Source organism: Xenopus laevis, chromosome 8S (assembly GCF_017654675.1).
Source record: "Xenopus laevis strain J_2021 chromosome 8S, Xenopus_laevis_v10.1, whole genome shotgun sequence".
In the NCBI taxonomy this organism is placed as follows: Eukaryota; Metazoa; Chordata; class Amphibia; order Anura; family Pipidae; genus Xenopus; species Xenopus laevis.
In genome coordinates this window covers 6,928,289-6,949,962 of record NC_054386.1, presented here as the reverse complement: position 1 = coordinate 6,949,962, position 21,674 = coordinate 6,928,289, and the positions used below count along the sequence as shown (strand labels likewise).

The 21,674-nt window shown below is 39.4% G+C and overlaps 2 protein-coding genes across 2 annotated transcripts; one reads left to right on the top strand and one right to left on the bottom strand.

Moving 5' to 3' along the window:
* The first annotated feature begins 223 nt into the window (after positions 1-223).
* Positions 224-2,781, top strand: LOC108699748. The gene is made up of 2 exons (XM_018232275.2): positions 224-961; positions 2,677-2,781. Exons 1-2 carry the CDS (start codon positions 342-344, stop codon positions 2,678-2,680), a joined length of 624 nt encoding a protein of 207 aa, XP_018087764.1. The 5' UTR covers positions 224-341; the 3' UTR covers positions 2,681-2,781.
* A 610-nt stretch (positions 2,782-3,391) lies between these two features.
* Positions 3,392-20,301, bottom strand: psma3.S (proteasome subunit alpha 3 S homeolog). The gene is given in 11 exon segments (NM_001086516.1): positions 3,392-3,552; positions 3,634-3,698; positions 5,723-5,790; positions 8,225-8,271; positions 9,381-9,446; positions 10,173-10,245; positions 12,663-12,736; positions 12,836-12,937; positions 13,123-13,246; positions 16,103-16,185; positions 20,216-20,301. Coding segments are annotated over 11 exon segments (768 nt in total). The 5' UTR covers positions 20,237-20,301; the 3' UTR covers positions 3,392-3,507.
* Between the last annotated feature and the right edge of the window lie 1,373 nt (positions 20,302-21,674).

Below are 21,674 nucleotides of genomic sequence, written 5' to 3'. Positions count from 1 at the left end.
GATTTGGGCAGTCAGATGTTCTTAGAACAAAACCCTTAGGGCAGGGGCAAACAAAGCTATTAGGGGAGATTAGTCGCCCATCAACAAACCATTTCTACTTCGGACGACTAATCTCCCCGAACTGCCTCCCCGTGGGCTAGAATTTAAATTGCCGGCGGGATGGCAGTCGGAGCGCTTCGTTTTCCGAAGTTGCCTCACAATGAAACTTTGGGCGACTTCGGAAAACAAAGTGCTCAGAGTGCCATCCCACCGGCGATTTAGATTTTAGCCCGCAGGGAGATTAGTTGCCCAAATGGAAAAAAAACCTTCTTCGGGCTACTAATCTCCCTCGGTACCTTAGTATGCCCCTGCCCTTAGAAGAAATTGCTCTGTCGTCCCATCCTTACTACTTACTTGGTTCAAATGAGAACACAAGTGCTTGCAGGCTTACTGTAGCTTGTTTCAATTATGGATCCGCACACACCAATTTTCTGCAGTTTTCTTTTATTTGTGTTCACCACCAATATCAACGTTTCGGGGGGTACAACCTCCCGTGGAAGGCCACGTCAGGCCGAAGAATAACCAGCACCACTAAAGCAGAAAAAGTGAGTAAAATTCCAGGTGTGCGGTGTAACCATTTCAATATTACTGTAGCTTGTACCTCACAAAACAGTATCCTCTCTGATCTAATAGGATCATCAGCCAAATCCAATTATGGCTTGAGGAAACTTCGGGCGACTTGGAAATCGAAGCACCGCGAGTGCATTGGCGCAGGTGGTTTTTCATTGACTGAAGACATGGGGAAGCAGTTCGGGGAGATTAGTCGCCCCCCAAAGAAGAGATTAGTCGCCAGGTGTCTACATCTCCCCCCAATCTCCAGGTGTGCCCTCACCCTAAAGTGTAACCTGCTAACCTGGGTCAACTCTCCTTCAATAAATGCACAAACCCTGGGCTCTTTACAGCCATCCCATCTCATGTGTCGGTCAGTGCAATTTTACCTTTAGTTTTCTAAGTGAATGATTGCTTGTGCTGACATTTCAGTATCATCATAGAAAGCTTCCTTCTAGCTTTACACTGTCCATTGTGCAACTACAAGTATCCGTCTAGATCTGTTGTGCAGGATACACCGGGAGAGACTGCCCTCCTGAATTCTTACACTGAGTTGTAGGAAGACTTTTTAAGCCACCTGTCACAATTCCTCCTTTTAATCACTTATAAAGCTATGTGATGTTCTACTAAGATCACTGCATGCATTTCCCAGTAATAATTGGCTGACCAATGGTTGCATATGGTCTTGGTGACTTTAAAACAATAAAAATGCACGAATTAAAGGGCAATTTTAAGCAAGTGTCCAATATACATTTATTGTTATCTGTGAAATATAATTGCTATTGAAAGCAGTATTTGCTTAACTCCTGTTTGTTACTTTTTAAACAGTGTCGCAAAAGTCTGAGTTCCCCAGAAGCAAAGACAGGTCTGTTAATCAGCTGCCTTGTCTGACATTGTCTCTCTCTCGATTGAAAATTTGTAATGAATGTATATTGCAAAGTTGCTTAGAATTCTGTTTGCTTTTATCAGGCACTTTTTTTTGGGGGTTGACTTGCCCTTTAAAATAAATGTTAGGAGCAATTGTGTGAGCAATTGGCCACCTGCTGAGCTGAAGGTTGTTTGGGTATCAAGGCGGTCTCATTATCCTTGTTTTCCATTGTCCTAGCTTTAAAGGAGACATAGGATAAAAAAAACCCCTAATTTTGTAGGCAATTAAAAGTAATATTTGGTACTGGTTTTATATGGTGCTAAAAACTAATAAGTCTTTAAAAATTGTCCCTGTCTGTGTTTAAAATGAGGGGTGGGCGTGTCCTAAGGGTTGCTGCCAGCAGCACAGTAGGAGGGGGCAGCCAATCACATCCCTGCAGTCACACAAGCACAGGCTTCAGTTCCCTACCAGGTCCTGCTAGCTGCTGATTGGTTCCTGTCCTACAGTGCAGTGAGCTGAGAGCCTGGGAATTCAAGGAGCAGGAAGGGAGGGATTATGGTTTTTGCAGAAATATTCAATAAATCGGCATGAAACACTACTTTTTTTTAAAGGAGAAGGAAAGCTACGGAGGCAGTTTATTGGCAATAGATTAGCCACAATAGTGCAAGCTAGAATGCTATATTTATTCTGTAGAATGTTTTACCATACCTGAGTAAAAAGCTCTAGAAGCCGTTTGTTTAGGATAACAGCTGCAGTTTTATCATGGTGTGACATCACTTCCTGCCTGAGTCTCTCCCTGCTCTGGGATCAGATTACAGCAGAGAAGGGGGGGGGGGGGGAGAGGAGCAAACTGAGCATGCTCACGCCCGGGGCAAGGAGGTTTAAGCTGAAGGCAGGAAGTCTGATACAGAAGCCCATGAGTACACAATAGAAGGAAAGAAATGTGCTGTTTCTTTTGACAGAGGACTCAGATCAGCATTACTTTGGGGGTTTACTGGTGTATTTATATAGAGCTTTCTGATAAAGCTTATTAATTGTAACCTTTCCTTCTCAAGAGACCCCACAAGTGTAAATCTTCATTCTTGTCAATTGGCTCATGTGCTGTGTGTGGAATCTGTTCAATTAGTGAGCGATTTGTCTGTGAAAAGTAATAGGCCGGCACTAAATGTAGTACAAAACATTGAGCAGATTACTCACAGCTGATTTTCATGTTTACACAGCTGAATGAAGGCAATGGCTGCTCATTCCCCCTGCTGAGTATGTGAGCTACAGTTACCAAGTGTGCCCTTGCCCAAGCTTGGAACTAATTAGTGGTCGGCTTTTTTTAAAAAAACAAAAAAAACACAGCGTTTCCGCACAGGACTGGTCCCTAAAACAGGCGAAAATGATGGCTTTTGTTATTTCTTGAGTTAAACGGGGCAAACCAGGAAACTGAAGCTGTTTGGTTCTTGCAAGCTAGATAATTTAATTCTCAGAGCTCGGATAAGCAGAACTCAATTATGTAGGAGTATTATATTGTGCACTAGCAATTTAACTAGTTTGCCCATAGCTTTTTATTTTTATTAAAAACCGTAGGCTTAAAGGAGAAGGAAAGGCTTTGTGCAATTGGGATGCCAAATGTTAAGGTGGCCATACACGGGCAGATAAAGCTGCAGATATCAGTCGTTTAGACCAATTTGACAGCTTATCTGCCCGTGTATGGGGGCTTCCAACAGGTTTTCCCGATCGATATCTGGCCACGATATCAATCGGGAAGGTTTGATTTTTAACCGACCCGTCTGAGCCCCTTGGCGTATCGTAACTCAATTGTTCGGCCAAACGTTCGAATTACCCCCGATATAGCCATGCCGTAAGTGGCATATTGGGGAAAGATCCGCCCGTTTAGCGATGTCGCACATTCGCAGCAAAATATGATTATGCATCACACAAAGATTAAAAAGAACTATTTTACTGCCATTTTGTCACACATTGAGGTTGCAGGTTCCTTTTCATATATTTATACATAAAAAACCCCAGTATTCTTAGTGAACAGACCGAGTTACCACTGGATGTTACATATTGTCATCATCAGAATCCTCCTCCTCTTCTAAAGATTCCTGTTATAAGAAAGATGTATGTATTATATACAGACTTCCAAAGACACTTTATACAAAACCAACAACTTCCGTGAGATTTACCTTTGCATATTTTTCTGCTTCTTCCCGAATATCTTTTGGGACTATTTCATGCTTTCCGTTGGTTACTGGTTGTGAGCAAATAAAAACAATATGTTGGGAATGTTATTTAAAGGGAAACTCATTCTCAAGTACAAACTCTGTACCACAATATTAAATACAACTGCACTCTCATACATGCAGTTAACACTGGTTTCTGCACCCCACTTACTTAAGTGCCATGGAAATTATAGCACCAACATGAAGTACAGGTATGGGACCTGTTATCCAGAATGCTTAGCTATACACTAAATGGCAGTGTGTTGGGAGTTTCCTTAAATGAGAAGGATCTGGGTTTTTTTGTAGATTAAAAGTTGTCTAATTCTGGGCAGTGTCATTCTGTGGCTACTAAAGCAAATAATGTTCTGTCTTGTATAAAAAAGACATTAAAGGACCAGTAACACTAGTTCAAAATCCACTCTACCTTTTTCCACCTGCAGATCTCTCTCTCACAAATGGCATTATGATTAATGCTTAATAAAAAAAATACCATTATAAAACACAGATTCCGGATGTCTTTCCCAAAAGGCGACTGCAAGATCTGATGTGCGTTGCTCGACATCTCCTCCTTGCCAGCCTTCTAAACCGGAAGTTAGTTTTGGCTGCAGCCAGTGTAACTTCTTCGGCATAATTTATTTCTGTAAAAGCAGGGAAGAGGTAAAGGAATGCACGCACCGAATTAGGAGGGGTCTTGTTAGTTTTTAGATTTATTGCTGACCAATGTGCTGCTGCAGTCTGTCACTCTCCTGCTCTTACAGAAATAAGACGCCAAAGAAGTTACACTGGCCGCAGCCAAAACTAACTTCCGGGTTTAGAAGGCTGGCAAGGAGGAGAGGTCGAGCAACGCACATCGGATCTTGCAGTCGCTTTTTGGGAAAGACAGAGTACGTCCGGAAGCTGGTATTTTTTTTTTATTAAGCATTAATCATAGTACCATTTCTGAGAGTTAGATCTGCAGGTGGAAAAGGGTAGAGTGGATTTTGAACTTGAAAATAATTGTGTTACTGGTCCTTTAACTCAAGGGATGAAAACATAATTAAGCCTCTTTATAGGTCCCTGGTGAGGCCTCATCTGGAGTATGCAGTGCTCCAGATGAGCATTACATACTCATCAGTGCTCATCTGTAAAGGGTTAGTTCACCTTCAAACAACTAGTTGTTTTCAGATAGATCACCAGAAATAACGACTTTTTCCAATCACTTTCTATGTGTGACTGTTTTTCTAATATTGAAGTTTAAAGTGTCATGATTCACCTTCTGAAGCAGCTCTGGGAGGTGGGGTCGCCGACCCTGTAAACTGTTCTAAATTGATACATTAAGTTGATACATTTGTTATCTTTGTCCCTGCTGAGCAGAATCTCTGGGTTTCATTACAGGCAGCTGTTAGACTTGATACAATAGTTGCTAATACTCCAGAGATGCTGCTGAGAAATGGATCAACTCAATGTTGTAAAATTGTAACAGTTCAGAGTCTGCGCCTGAATTACTGAGCTGCCAGACTCACACACCAGAGACACCAACATTCAACTTTACACTTAGATTTTGGAAAAACTGTAAAAAATAAATGGAAAGTAATTGAAAAAAATCTTTATTTCTGGGGAACAATCTGAAAACAACTGAACTGAAAAAAAGTGTTTTGAAGGCGAACAGCCCCTTTCTTTAACTATGTAACTAGGACACATTTCTGAGCAGCGTCTGTGAAATATTAGTAACTTATATCAATTATAACAGCGGCAGTCACATATTAGAAAATATTTGAAAAAAGTCTTTATTTCTGGTGAACTATCTGAAACGAACTGAAAGGTTGGAAGGGGAACAATCCCTTTAAATAAACCCAATAGGATTGTTTTACCTTCAATATTAGTCAAATATACTTTCTCTATGTATTTTCTAACAACCATAGTGATTGTTTATGCAGGTTTCATTATTTATTACCGATGGAATAGAAATCACCCAGTAGGCCTGCTAAGGAAGCTATATTTATCTACTGATTGCCCCCACTTTATGCAGAGCAAAACTTCTGTTTATTATCACACAGGGGAGTAATTATCTTACTTTTGCCAACCCAGCTTAATTCCAGTTCAAATGACTTGTCTTTCACTTCATCATGGACAATGTAGATTCTGTGAAAACAGTGCAGAGTAGAGATTTCATTATTCTCATTGAAATCTAACAAGTCAACAAAAGAATGAAATTCAACTGTCCCTGTATTCATTATATATCACAATAATATTTGTTTGTAATAGGACAATTAAAGCAAAAGCTGTGCTTTAAAGGAAAACTATACCCCCAAAATGAATACTAAAGCAACAGATAGTTTACATCAAATTGAATGACATATTAAAGAATCTTACCAAACTGGAATATATATTTACATAAATATTGCCCTTTTACATCTCTTGCCTTGAACCACCATTTCGTGACTCTATCTGTGCTGCCTCAGAGATCACCTGACCAGAAATACTGCAGCTCTAACTGTAACAGGAAGAAGTGAGGAAGCAAAAGGCAGAACTCTGTCTGTTAATTGGCTCATGTGACCTTACATGTGGTTTGTATGTGTGCACAGTGAATCTTACGATCTCTGGGGGCGGCCCTTATTTTTTAAAATGGCAATTTTCTATTTATGATTACCCAATGGCACATACTACTAAAAAAGTATATTATTATGATAATGGTTCATTTACATGAAGCAGTGTTTTACATATGAGCTGTTTTACTCAGTATCTTTTAATAGAGACCTACATTGTTTGGGGGGTATAGTTTTCCTTTAACACAACCCACACTCAGCAATGTTGCATATAGAAGGGGCAGCACATCAGCAATCCTGGCACATTCCTAGAGTACAGGCAGCCATTCACTTACCTCGTGCTTAAAGGCAAACTAAACCCTAAAAATGAATGTGGCTAAAAATGCCATATTTTATATAGTGAACTTATTGCACGAGGCTAAAGTTTGAGCTTGTCAATAGCAGCAATGATCCAGGACTTCAAACTTGTCACAGGGGATCACCATCTTGGAAAGTGTCTGTGACACTCACATGCTCAGTGGGCTCTGATTGGCTGTTGAGAAGCTAAGCTTAGGGCTCGTCACTAATTATCCAGTAGAAAATGAGCTACCCTGGCTGTAATATAAGCTGATGCTACAGGTTTGCTGATTATTCAATTCTGATGCTAATTGCACTGGTTTCTGTGCTGCCATGTAGTAATTATGTGTATTAATTACTAATCAGCCTTATATTGTGACATTTCTATTCTATGTGTACTGTATATTGTGAGTGGGTCCCTAAGCTCAGTAAGTGACAGCAGCACAGAGCATGTGCAGTGAATCAGCAGAAAAGAAGATGGGGAGCTACTTGGGCATCTTTGGAGACACAGATCTTTACTGCTAAAGGGCTGTGGTTGCCTTGGGCTGGTACAGAAACACAAAACATAATGTCCAACATTTCTAGCCTACTTCTTTAGTTAAGCTTTAGTTCTCCTTTAAAGGAGAACAAACCCCTTTTTATTAAAATCCCCTACCCTACATAGAACTGCTCCCCCCCTCCCCAGCCTAGGTGTTACCCCGGTTAAATGCCGTAACTCTTTACTTATTCTTCATTGAAGATTCAGGGCATCAGATCACGGGCGCCATCTTCTTCCCTTCGGTAATCTTCGGGTCTTCCAGCGCTTCGCCAATTTCATGGCTTTCGGTGCATGCGCAGTTGTCCGGGTCTGGCAGATTGTGCCAACTGTGCAAGCGCAGACATGCCAATCTCTTCCCGAAGAGAAGAAGATGACGCCCCTAAACTCTGATGCCCTGAAGCTGCAATGAAGGGTAAGTAAAAAGTTTGGGGTATTTACCCAGGGATGCACCGCATCCACCATTTTGGCTGAACCTCCGAGAAAGATTCGGCCTAATACTGAGGCCTAATTTGCATATGCAAATTCTGACAAATCCACCTTCCAGGCTGAACCTAATTTGCATATGCAAATTAGGGATGGGAAGGGGAAAACATTTTTTACTTCCTTGTTTTGTGACAGTCACGCAATTTTCCTCCCATCCCTAATTTGCATATGCAAATTAGGTTTGGCCTGGCAGATGGATTTGTCAGAATCCTGTTAAAAAAAGGCAGAATCCTGAACTGAATCCTAGATTTGGTGCATCCCTAGTAACACCTAGGCTGGTGGGGGAGGGTCTATGTAGGGTAGGGGATTTTAATAAGGGTTTGGTTCTCCTTTAAGGCAGCCATTGGGTACATAGCCTGTTTGGGCTAGTAAGAGCTGTGCATTGAGAGGTGCATTGTACTGGATATTTAATCTTGCACAGAGCAGAGACTGTAGTTATAGGCAACATTATTTTGAGTATGGGCCTCTAAAGGCTGCTCTTGGTATTTCTGCACTTCCCCTTTGCCCTTTATTAATGTGCCCATAATATCCAAAATTGCCCAATATCTCATTCTGAATTGGTCCTTCAATTGCTTCTACTCTTCCAACTAGATGCTGGCATTGTTGGTGGGCAAAGCCAGGTTAAGTAGTATTCGCACCTACTACACCTCAAACTAAGCAGTCTTATACTTACATTTTTGCCACCTCTTTGACTGCATCACGGCAGGTCATTTCTTTCATCTGTTAAATACAAATACAGACATCTGTTAGTTACAGACATATTAGTATTCACAAAGAAAGCACTATCTTGCCAACATGTTCATAATTCAGTGTCTCTGCTCAGGGGAGAGGGCCATTCATAATTTGTCTGTTTTTGGAGCATGGGAGGAAAGACGGTTATAACCATATAAAGTTCGTGCAAATAGCCGTTGCTTGGAGTATTTCGTTTACTTACAGATATTAATCCACAAAAAAAGGCTGGATCACAGAACTCAGTAAATATATAGTAAATGTTATGGCATGACAGAGACCTCTAGTGACTAGGGATGCACCGAATCCAGGATTCGGTTCGGGATTCGGCCGAACCCTAATTTGCATATGTAAATTAGGGGTGGGGGGCAAATCGTGCAACTTTTTATCACAAAATAAGGAAGTAACCTTTTTCCCCCTTCCCACCCCTAATTTGCATATGGCAATTAGGGTTTGGATTCAGTTCGGTATTCGGCCGAATCTTTCACAAAGGATTCGGTGCATCCCTACTAGTGACGAAACAAGTTCAAATAATTTCTCTATATCCATGCTTTTCATAAAGAAAGTTTTATTACATCATATTAAGAATCAACAAAAAAAAACCCACATGGAGCCTAACACGTTTCATGCTTACCTAGCAGTGTTAGGTCAAAATCACAAATAATAAAAAAATGAAAAACAACTGAAATCCTCCCAGATTATCCCTCTCTCTACATCATACTAAAAGGTAATTTAAAGGTGAACAACCCTTTTATATGAGAACAAAACACTTCAAAACAGTTGTAAAATAACTGAGTCTTTTTAGCACTTTTTCCACTTCAATCCATTTTTCTTTCTGTAGTGTTTTCATGATAGCAGCAGTTTTATAGTGTTATTATGCTTTCTCCACAGCAATGCTGAGCTGACTATGCTGACGCAATGTCTGGAGACAACACCAACATTAGTTGTCTTAACTCAAATATCATGAAAAAAAAGTAGAGATTTCTTTTTGGGGGTGATAAGTTCTCCTTCAACAGGGAGAAATCCTGAGTAATCACAAGCATGAAGGCAATAGCAATTAGATCCAACAGGGCACTATATTCCATAGGTCAATATCATACCTGAAGCTTTTCAATCTCTGTCTTAGCAGCCTGTTTGGCCTTCCCAATTGCACAACCCCAGTAGCCCTGAAATACGCACACACAAAAAAAAAAGATTTTTTATCAGCATAAATGTCATTGAAATATATGAATAACTTGCATTTTCCTACATGTTGCATATCAAACAAAAATATGTCACTGCTGCAAAATGCTCGTGCAATTTTACTATAAAATATATGTCAGTGTCATGTTACCTAAAATAATGATCTATGAAAGCAAACTTGCTTTAACCTTGAACACAAGGTTAAAGGAGAACTAAAGCTTAAAAATGAATATGGTTAAAAATGCCATATTTTATACTGAACTTATTGCACGAGGCTCAAGTTTCAGCTTGTCAATAGCAGCAATGATCCAGGACTTCAAACTTGTCACAGGGGGTCACCATCTTGGAAAGTGTCTGTGACACTCACATGCTCAGTGGGTTTTGAGCATGGGTTTTTATAGTTTCCCCTTCAAAAAGTGGGATACTTGTATTAAGTCCTCAGTGTATGGAAGGGTGAGAAAAATATAGAATGAAAGTAATCCGAAGTATACTGCTACTACACTGAGTATTCCAAAGAACCAACGAATAGTAAGCAAATGTAACATTAACAGATCATTTGAAAAATGTATTATTACTGACATGTATTAATAAAGAAACAACATATTTTGTAGTGTGGGGAGTTTTTTTATGTGGATTACAAAAATGTATTAATTTATCTTGAAAAATGTTTTTTTAAACAAACAAAACAATGTCACACTTATGTAACTCACATAGGAAATGCCTGATGGATCCACCATGTATAACTGAGCATCATCGTCTTCATTATAAGATCCCAGCATAAAACTGCACAATAACAACAGTGATGAAGAGAGAAATACATTGTTCACAACATAAATATTATCAATATTCTCTTTATCATAGCCAAGAGCAATAAAAAAAATCCCTATTACTATGGCAGGCTTGGCTATTAGTGACTCCGAATGCAAAAATCATGAAATTCGTGATTTTTTTTTATTTTTTATAAAATCAGACTTTTTAAAAATCTAGAATTTTTCAGAATTTAATAAACCCTGAGGATGGAAAAGTCTGAATGAGAAAATCTGGCATCTCAGACCTGTCGAGGTTGCATATAAGTCAATGGGAGAAGTCCCAATGATTTTTTGCTGTGCGTTGGGTTTCGTGCAATACCCTGAAGTTTTATGGAGTTTTCGGGTTAAAATTTAGAAAAAAACAGAAAAAATTGTGAAAAATCTGATTTTTTCCCGCAAAGCAAATTTTCAGGAAAATGTAATAAATAAGCGGAAACTACCAGAGCGGATTTGATCAGAGTTTGTAGCAGAAAATATTGAGATAAATTCGGACTTTGATAAATAACCCCCTAAATCTATGGGCGACTAATTTTTATTTGATGAGAAACAATTTTTGTTTTGAGGCCCAACACATTTTCTTCACCCGCTGTAGCTTATGGCCTTTTTTGTTTTCATGGGGGAACCTGCCGAAAAATAGTCATTAGTGATGAGTGAAATTTATCAGCAAGATTTCATCCAATAGAAGTCAGTGCTAATAAACTATAGACTACATTGATTTTTTTTTTCTAAACCCTAAAAATTAATATGACTAAAAATGGCATGTTTTATATAGTGAACTTATTGCACGAGGCTAAAGTTTCAGCTTGTCAATAGCAGCAATGATCCAGGACTTCAAACTTGTCACAGGGGGTCACCATCTTGGAAAGTGTCTGTGACACTCACATGCTCAGTGGGCTCTGATTGGCTGTTGAGAAGCTAAGCTTAGGGCTCGTCACTAATTATCCAGCAGAAAATGAGCTTCCCTGGCTGTAATATAAGCTGATGCTACAGGTTTGCTGATTATTAAATTCTGATGCTAATTGCACTGGTTTCTGTGCTGCCATGTAGTAATTATGTGTATTAATTACTAATTAGCCTTATATTGTGACATTTCTATTCTATGTGTACTGTATATTGTGAGTGGGTCCCTAAGCTCAGTAAGTGACAGCAGCACAGAGCATGTGCAGTGAATCAGCAGAAAAGAAGATGGGGAGCTACTGGGGCATCTTTGGAGACACAGATCTTTACTGCTAAAGGGCTGTGGTTGACTTGGGCTGGTACAGAAGCACAAAACATCATGTACAACATTTCTAGATACTTTAGTTACGCTTTAGCTCTCCTTTAAAGGGACATTACACTTGTCATTGATGGTCTATGAAAACAACCTTCAATAACTGATGGTGTTTGGTGCATTTTTTCTTCTTCATTCTATGTAGTTTGTTATCGCTCATTAAAAAAACTCACAAATACTGACAACAGTTTGGAGTTATGCTAATGTTATTATTCCATAGCAGACACAGAAGTTATAATTCTCACTCAAAGCAATAACATAATACAGGTGTGGGATCGGTTATCTGGAAAGCCATTATCCAGAAAGCTCCAAATTACAGAAAAGCTGTCTCCCATAGATTCCATTATAATCAATATTTTTATGAATAATTTATTTTTTCTCTGTAATAATAAAACGGTAGCTTGTACTTGATCCCAATAAAGATATAATTCATCTTTATTGGATGCAAAACCAGTAGGTTCATTAAAAGGGGTTCACCTTTAAAAGTAACTTTTAGTATGTTATAGAACAACCAATTCTAATCAACTTTTTAATTGGTTTTATAGTTATTTGTCTTCGCTGACTCCCTTCTAAAAAAACAAATGCTCTGTAAGGCTACAAATGTATTGTTATTTTATTGCTAATCCTGCTATTCAGGCCTCTCCTATTCATATTCCAGTCGCTTATTCAAATCAATGCATGGTTGCTAGGGGAATTTGTGCCCTAGTTACAAGATTGCTTAAAATGAAAATTGAAGATGCTGCTGAATAAAAAGTTAAATAACTCAAAAACCTTCAATAAAAAATTAAAACAGATTGCAAATTGTCTCAGAATATCATACTAAAAGTTCTCTCAAAGGTGAACAACCCCTTTAATGTTTAAATGATTTTCTAGTAGACTTAAGGTATGAAGATCTAAATTATAGAAAGATCCATTATCTGGAAAACCCCAGGTCACGAGCATTCTGGACAACAGGTCCCATACCTGTATTTACATAATAAAATAATACAGGGACAGGGTAAAGAGTCTAGCTAAAAAAAAAAGCAGCAGCGTAGTTATACTGAACATATTTGCTACACAATTTGTGCGCTTATAAAAATGATAGCTCAGTGTTGATAAGAGGGATGAAGTATTTGTCATACCTGCATCCGAACGGTCGGACAGCGCTGTACAGTGTGTATGCATGCGCATACATGGCCACTCTGTCTGAAAGATGCTGAAATACAAGATGAGGGAGGCAAAGGGAAACAAATGACTTTTTAAAGTTAATTACATTAACAAAAACAAAGAGTGATAATTCAGGAAACCAAAGTACCTTTAAAGGAATGTCATAACCATAGTTTGCCCGGAAATTTGAGGCTTCTTCTCGTGCAATATCAGCTAAGGACCGTGCATCTGCCAGAAGACCTGCTACTGCCTATAAAACCAATGTATATGCAGAGTGATGCATTCATCTGTATACTAATGCATCTAACGCTACTCCTACACATTTAAAGGGACACTAGCAATAATATGAAAGGATTTCATATACTATATAAGCCTTCCATTGGAAATAGGTCATCTTTATTTTATGTTCTTAATAAACAGAAGTCAGCTCCTTACCATACCGACATGACGATCCACATTAAAGATGCGCTTGTTAGATCCTTCTTCATATAATTTGGACAACACGAGTTTCTCTACGCCAAACACAACTCCATCTTTACATCTGATGGCAATAGCTGTGCTACAAGGTAGAAGCAAAAAAAAAACACTTTAGGAGAGAAATGCTTTCTGGCAGTTTTTCCTTCTCAATGTAACTGAATGTGTCTCAGTGGGACATGGGTTTTTACTATTGAGTGTTGTTCTTAGATCTACCAGGCAGCTGTTATCTTGTGTTAGGGAGCTGTTATCTGGTCACCTTCCCATTGTTCTTTTGTTTGGCTGCTGGGGGGAAAAAGGGAGGGGGTGATATCACTCCAACTTGCAGTACAGCAGTAAAGAGTGATTGAAGTTTATCAGAGCACAAGTCACATGACTTGGGGCAGCTGGGAAATTGACAATATGTCAAGCCCTATGTAAGATTTCAAAATTGAATATAAAAAAATCTGTTTGCTCTTTTGAGAAATGGATTTCAGTGCAGAATTCTGCTGGAGCAGCACTATTAACTGATTCATTTTGAAAAAAATGTTTTTTCCCATGACAGTATCCCTTTAATTCGTTTTGTTTGTATGTGTAATTATTTTTTTTTCCCTTTGTGATCTTGGGTCTGCAGTGTAACATGCTGTTAATCTTACAAATGAATAGAAACCCGTGTTTTTGGGATCATATATAATTTCATCAAATGATTATTTTTTTTATTATTGCCATTAATGTAGGGATGCACCAAATCCAGGATTCGGTTCGGGATAAGGCCAGGATTCGGCCTTTTTCAGCAGGATTTGGAATTGGCCGAATCCTTCTGCCAGGCATATGCAAATTAGGGGTGGGAAGGGGAAACATTTTTACGTCCTTGTTTTCTGATAAAAAGTCACATGATTTCCCTCCCGCCCCTAATTTGCATATGCAAATTAGGGTTCAGATTCGGTTCGGCCTAGCAGAAGGATTCGGCCAATTTCAAATCCTGCCGAAAAAGGCCGAATCCTGGCCATATCCCGAACCGAATCCTGGATTCGGTGCATCCCTACATTAAAGGCAATAATAAAAAACATAATCATTTGATGAAATTATATATGATCCCAAAAACACAGGTTTCTATTCATTTGTAAGATTAACAGCATGTTACACTGCAGACCCAAGATCACAAAGGGAAAAAATAATTACACATACAAACAAAACGAATTAAGGTGGCCATACACGGGCCCGATAAAAGCAGCAGACAGACTGCAGTGGGCAGCTTATTGGCCCATTTGTGGGCCCTCCGACCGGCTTCCCCGATCGATATCCGGCTAAAAGTCGGGCAGATGACAATCGGGATGGGGTAAATATCCCGTTGGATTGCAGATGGTACGCTGATGCGGTCTGACCGGCCGTATTCCATACATTATGATCCTTGAGTAAGAGCACAGTTGGTGTTCAAAACGTTGGATTTTTCAATAAATCTTGCTTTTTTTTCACAAGTATTCCCATTGAGTGCAGTACTATGTTACTTTATTTACCAGCACCTGGGCAAATTGCTAAACAGGTTTGGGGTGTGCTCCTCCATGTTTCTATATACACACACACACACAGTTAGGCCCATAACTATTTGGAGAGAGACAACTTTTTTCTTATTTTGGTTCTGCACATGACCACAATGAATTTTAAATGAAACAACTCAGATGCAGTTGAACTGCAGACTTCCAGTTTTAATTCAGTGTTTAACACAATCACTTCATTTCAGGGGCTCAAAAGTAATTGGACAAATGAAAAAACTGAAAATAAAATGTTAATTTCTAGTTCTTGGTTGAAAACCCTTTGCTGGCAATGACAATCTGAAATGTTGAACTCATGGACATCAGCAGATTGTGGGTTTGCTCCTGTTTAATGCTCTGCCAGGCCTTTACTGCAGCCGCTTTCACTTGCTGTTTGTTTGTGGCCTTTCTGTCCCAAGTTTAGTCTTCAACAAGTGAAATGCAGCTCAATTGGGTTCAGATCAGGTGACTGACTTGGCCATTCAACAATATTCCACTTCTTTGCTTTAATAAACTCCTGGGTTGCTTTGGCTCTATGTTTTGGGTCATTATGAAATGCCTCCCAATCAATGTGACTGCATTTAGCTGGATTTGAGCAGACAGTGTCTCTGAAGAGCTCACAATTCATTCTTGTGCTTCTGTCCTGTGTCACATGATGGATAAACACTAGTGTCCCAGTGCAACTAAATACTAAATGCAGCATTAGTGACCATGTTGCCTGAGCATAAACCATCTACTGATTATAAAATACTAAAATTAGAATGCCTTAAAGGGATCCTGTCATCAGAAAACATGTTTTTTTTCAAAACACATCAGTTAATAGTGCTGCTCCAGCAGAATTCTGCACTGAAATCCATTTCTCAAAAGAGCAAACAGATTTTTTTATATTCAATTTCGAAATTTGACATGGGGCTAGACATTTTGTCAATTTCCCAGCTGCCCCTGGTCATGTGACTTGTACCTGCACTTTAGGAGAGAAATGCTTTCGGGCAGGCTGCTGTTTTTCCTTTTCAATGTAACTGAAAGTGTCTCAGTGGGACATGGGTTTTTACTATTGAGTGTTGTTCTTAGATCTACCAGGCAGCTGTTATCTTGTGTTAGGGAGCTGTTATCTGGTTACCTTCCCATTGTTCTTTTGTTTGGCTGCTGGGGGGGGGGAAGGGAGGTGGGTGATATCACAACTTGCAGTACAGCAGTAAAGAGTGATTGAAGTTTATCAGAGCACAAGTCACATGACCTGGGGCAGCTGGAAAATTGACAATATGTCTAGCCCCATGTCAGATTTCAAAATTGAATATAAAAAAATCTGTTTGCTCTTTTGAGAAATGGATTTCAGTGCAGAATTCTGCTGGAGCAGCACTATTAACTGATTCATTTTGGAAAAAAAAAATTCTATATGCCTTCACATAAAAACGGAATAACTTTCTTACCTGCTGTTCTCGACTGCTTTGGCTGCATATTCCACCTGAAATACCCGACCATCTGGCGAAAACGTGGAGGCAGAAAGATCATACTGAAATGAAACATTTAAGAAATGTAAAAAGAACACTTGCATTGTACTGCAGCTTTGTATTTTACAAATCTAAAGGGGCCAAATCAGCAGCATAAATCATATTGTATGGTCAGTTTTACATTGCCAGGTTAAACTGGGACAAAATAACCTTTTAAAGGGGTGGTTCACCTTTAAGTTAATCTTTAGTATGTTATAGAGTTGCTAATTAAAATCAACTTTTCAATTGGTCTTCATTATTTATTATTTTTATAGTTTTTGAATTATTTGCCTTCTTTTCAGCTTTTAAATGGGGGTCACTGACTCCATCTAAAAAATAAATGCTCTGTAAGGCTACAGATGTGTTGTTATTGCTACTTTTTATTACTCATCTTTCTATTCAGGCCTCTCCTATTCATATTCCAGTCTCTTATTCAAATCAGTGCATGGTTGCTAGGGGGATTTGTACCCTAGCAACCAGGCTGCTGAAATTGCAAACTGGAGAGCTGCTGAATAAAAAGCCAAATAACTCGAAAACCACAAATAATAACAAAATTAAAACCCAATTGCAAATTATCTCAGAAATTCTCTCTCTAGATCATACTAAACGTAAATTTAAAGGGGTTGTTCACCTGTTTTAAATTCAGTTGTTTTTATATTGTTCCCCAGAAATAAAGACTTTTTCAATTACTTTCCATTATTTATTTTTTACATTTTTTTCCAAAATCTAAGTGTAAAGTTGAATGTTGGTGTCTCTGGTGTTTGAGTCTGGCAGCTCAGTAATTCAGGTGCAGATTCTGAACTGATCCAATTTTGCAACATTAGTTGATCCATTTCTCAGCAGCATCTCTGGAGTATCAGTAACTATTGTATCAATTCTAACAGCTGCCTGTAATGAAACCCAGGGATTCTACTCAGCAGGGACAAAGATAAGAAATGGATCAACTAAATGTATCCATTTAGAACAGTTAAAGAGTCGGCGACCCCCCTCCCAGAGCTTCTTTAGGAGGTGAAAAATGACACTTTACACTTCAATATTAGAAAAACAGTCACATATAGAAAATATAGAGTAATTGGAAAAAGTCATTATTTCTGGTGATCTATCAGAAACCAACTAGTTGTTAGAAGGTGAATAGGGATGCACGGAATCCACTATTTTGGATTCGGCCGAACCCCCGAATCCTTTGCGAAAGATTCGGCCGAATACCGAACCAAACCCTAATTTGCATATGCAAATTAGGGGTGGGAAGGGGAAAACATTTTTTACTTCCTTGTTTTATGACAAAAAGTCACGCAATTTCCCTCCCAGCCCCTAATTTGCATATGCAAATTAGGATTCGGTTCGGCCAGGCAGTAGGATTTGGCCGAATCCTGCTGAAAAAGGCTGAATCCCGAACCGAATCCTGGATTCGGTGCATCCCTAAAGGTGAACAACCCCATATATATGTGCCATGTTTTCCGCCGAACATGCCATGTACCACATTACCTAACCCCTCTATTTGTCCTTGGGGGGATCAGGCGCTTCCTATACATCCAGACACCTTTAATTTCCCTGGCTTTAATACGTGGGTATAGACCAGCGTATACCTGCCAACCTCGAGACACGGGTTGTATATTATTGCCTTTATATTGACTCCCCATTGAGTGGTGTGGTGCCCTTCTGTGCCATTAAGATAACTGGAATTATTAGTAGGTGTGACACAGTGTGATGGTCACAATCCAGCGGACAGTACAAGAGAGGCCGGGCAGATAACACGGGGAGCTGCGCTTTCTGCCACCACTCACAATATGCTGTTCCGGTTGCCAAGTAACAGGTCCCAGGTAACGGGTGGCTATACAGGAGTCTGCAGCACCATAGCGCACGCCCACCTCTGTTTTGCCGGATGATTGGACAGGGAGGTTCCCATAGCATTTCTGATTGGACGGGGATTTATTTGTGAAATGGAGTGGTGTTTTATTAGCATGGCGGTACTGTTCTCTAATAAATAGAGGATATAATAGGATATAATTGACAGGATATTCATGGCTTTTGTGTATTATATAGTGAATAAAGTACCCCTATTGTAAATTATAAGGATATTATAAGTTACCGAGGAGTTTCATGACCATATAAAAACACGAGACCGAAGGCCGAGTGTTTTTATACAGGTCATGGAACTCCGAGGTGACTTCTAATATCCTCATATTTTGCAACTGTTATTACTTTATTTATTATAATACACAAGTTTCAGTGCGTCATGTGACCGAAATGACATCAGAACTCACCGTTTATAAGGATATAATTGACAGGATATTCATGGCTTTTATGTATTATATAGTGAATAAAGTACCTCCTATTGTAAAATATAAGGATATTATAAATCACCGAGGAGTTTCATGACCATATAAAAGCACGAGGCAAAACTCTGAGATTACGTCTAATATCCTCATATTTCATTTATTATAATAGTTACATAGTTCGTTAAATTGGGTTGAAAAAAGACAAAGTCCATCAAGTCCAACCCCTCCAAATGAAAACCCAGCCCCATACACACACCCTCCATATTTTCACATAAATTCTATATACCCATATCTATACTAACTATAGAGTTTAGTATCACAATAGCCTTTGATATTATGTCTGTCCAAAAAATCATCCAAGCCACTCTTAAAGGCACAAGTCGTGACAATAATGACATCACTACTCATCGTTTATAAGTGATGACATCACTAGGAGCAGAATATATAGTGAATAAAGTACCCCCTCTTGTAAAATATAAGGATATTATAAGTTACCGAGGAGTTTCATGACCATATAAAAACACGAGGCCGAAGGCCGAGTGTTTTTATACAGGTCATGTAACTCCGAGGTAACTTCTAATATCCTCATATTTTACACCTGGGGGTACTTTATTTATTATAATACACAAGTTTCAGTGAGTCATGTGACAGAAATGACATCAGAACTCACCGTTTATAACTGATGACATCAGAACTCACCGTTTATAAGGATATAATTTACAAGATATTCATGGCTTTTGTGTATTATATAGTGAATAAAGTGTCCCCTCTTGTTAAATATAAGGATATTATAAGTCACTGAGGAGTTTCATGACCATATAAAAGCATACCTCCCAACATTTTGGAAGTAAAAAGAGGGACAAATTTTTTTTGACCACACCCCTTTCTGTGGCCACACCCCCTAATTACCATGTTTGTTTTACAACATTTGGCAGGTTATGAAAGTTTGAAAATATTTCTCCTTATCTAAACTGTGTTTTTGTGTCTCAAAATTGTTACAAAGTATCTTATTTGCACCTGTTAGCTGTTCTGGGCTCTCTGCTAAAAGCCAATTAAGTGAGAAACTTTGTTTCTTTTTCTGGCTGTTCAGTGCAGAGAAAAGAGGGACTTTCCAGTACAAATGAGGGACTGCGGGTTGAGCTGTCAAAAGAGGGACTGTCCCTCCGAAAAAGGGACAGTTGGGAGATATGTAAAAGCACGAGGCCGAAGGCCGAGTGTTTTTATACAGGTCATGGAACTCCGAGGTAACTTCTAATATCCTCATATTTTACAACTGGGGGTACTTTATTTATTATAATACACAAGTTTCTGTGAGTCACGTGACAGAAATGACATCACTACTCACCGTTTATAACTGATGACATCAGAACTCACCGTTTATAAGGATATAATTACAAGATATTCAAGGCTTTTGTGTATTATAGGGATATAACTGACAGGATACATAGTGTATGCAGCCAGGCCCTGCTGTATGTGTAGAGAATACGCCAGTGCTGTTGCCATGGTGACTGAGGACATCCCACGCAAGGTATAGGCAGTAATTCCAGTCACACAGCTCATATACAATAGCAGCATCAGCCGAAGCAGCAGCACAACTGTGAGGCTTTCGCTTTCATTTGCAGCAGAGACTGTGCGACTATATAGAGCTGCAGCCCCGGGTATAAGGGCCCAGCACACAAACGTGTCCCCTGAAAGCGCGGGACTCTCTCGCTATGGAACAGCTCACATCCTGCTCCGAGGAGAATAAACGCCGCGGCTACTGACAGAGACTCACCCCGGTACCAATAGAACTCATGGTGGAGCGAACTCGTCACTAACAGGCGGTGAGACTGCACTTTCACTTCTTCTGTTCCTCCACACGCCAAACAACGCGAGATCCGATTGTTCGGGAATGGCCAATCCACAACCCTCTTCCTCTACGCATGCGCAATTCGTGAAAGTGCATAGGGCGACACCTAGTGGTGGATGTGTCTTTCTGCACAATTCTGTTCTGAGCTGTTGGTAAGAGCTGTCATGTCATGATGATGCAAGTGTAGCATTTGTTACTATAATAATAATAATAATATAACTTATAACATTAGTACATAGTTGTGTTCATGGTCAAGGTCAGCGCTGGATCCTCTACAAACTACAATTTATTAAATTATATTTTAAAGCTCCCACTGAACATGCCAGGGTTGATTTAAAGGGGAACTAAAGCCTAACTAAAGATGTAGCTGGAAATTTTGTACATTATGTTTTGTGCTTCTGTACCAGCCCAAGGCAACCACAGCCCTTTAGCAGTAAAGATCTGTGTCTCCAAAGATGCCCCAGTAGCTCCCCATCTTCTTTTCTGCTGATTCACTGCACATGCTCTGTGCTGCTGTCACTTACTGAGCTTAGGGACCCACTCACAATATACAGTACACATAGAATAGAAATGTCACAATATAAGGCTGATTAGTAATTAATACACATAATTACTACATGGCAGCACACAAACCAGTGCAATTAGCATCAGAATTGAATAATCAGCAAACCTGTAGCATCAGCTTATATTACAGCCAGGGAAGCTCATTTTCTGCTGGATAATTAGTGACGAGCCCTAAGCTTAACTTCTCAACAGCCAATCAGAGCCCACTGAGCATGTGAGTGTCACAGACACTTTCCAAGATGGTGACCCCCTGTGACAAGTTTGAAGTCCTGGATCATTGCTGCTATTGACAAGCTCAAACTTTAGCCTCGTGCAATAAGTTCACTATATAAAATATGCCATTTATAGCCACATTCATTTTTAAGCTTTAGTTCTCCTTTAATGGGTAGCTGTAATAACAAAATGTTTCCATGCGGCAGGCAAAGCCCAGAATGTGGCCTCTTGATTAAGCACATTCGTATAAAGCCGGCCATGCTTTTTTAGCACTTCACAGAGTTTCCAACTTATTGTTTCATACATGTGGCTAAGATGACAGCCCCATATCCTATATATGTAAATCTCAATGGGAGAATATCACTTGAGGTGTAGCTGTTGCCTCTCCTGTAGGCCTGTACTGGTCCACCATGGGATATAACCTTTGGGATGGAAGATAAAACAACTAGGGATGCACCAAATCCACTATTTTGGATTCGGCCAAACCCCCGAATCCTTTGCAAAAGATTTGGCAGAATACCGAACCAAATCCTAATTTGCATATGCAAATTAGGCTGGGAAGGGGAAAAAAATGTACTTCCTTATTTTGTGACAAAAAGTCGCGCGA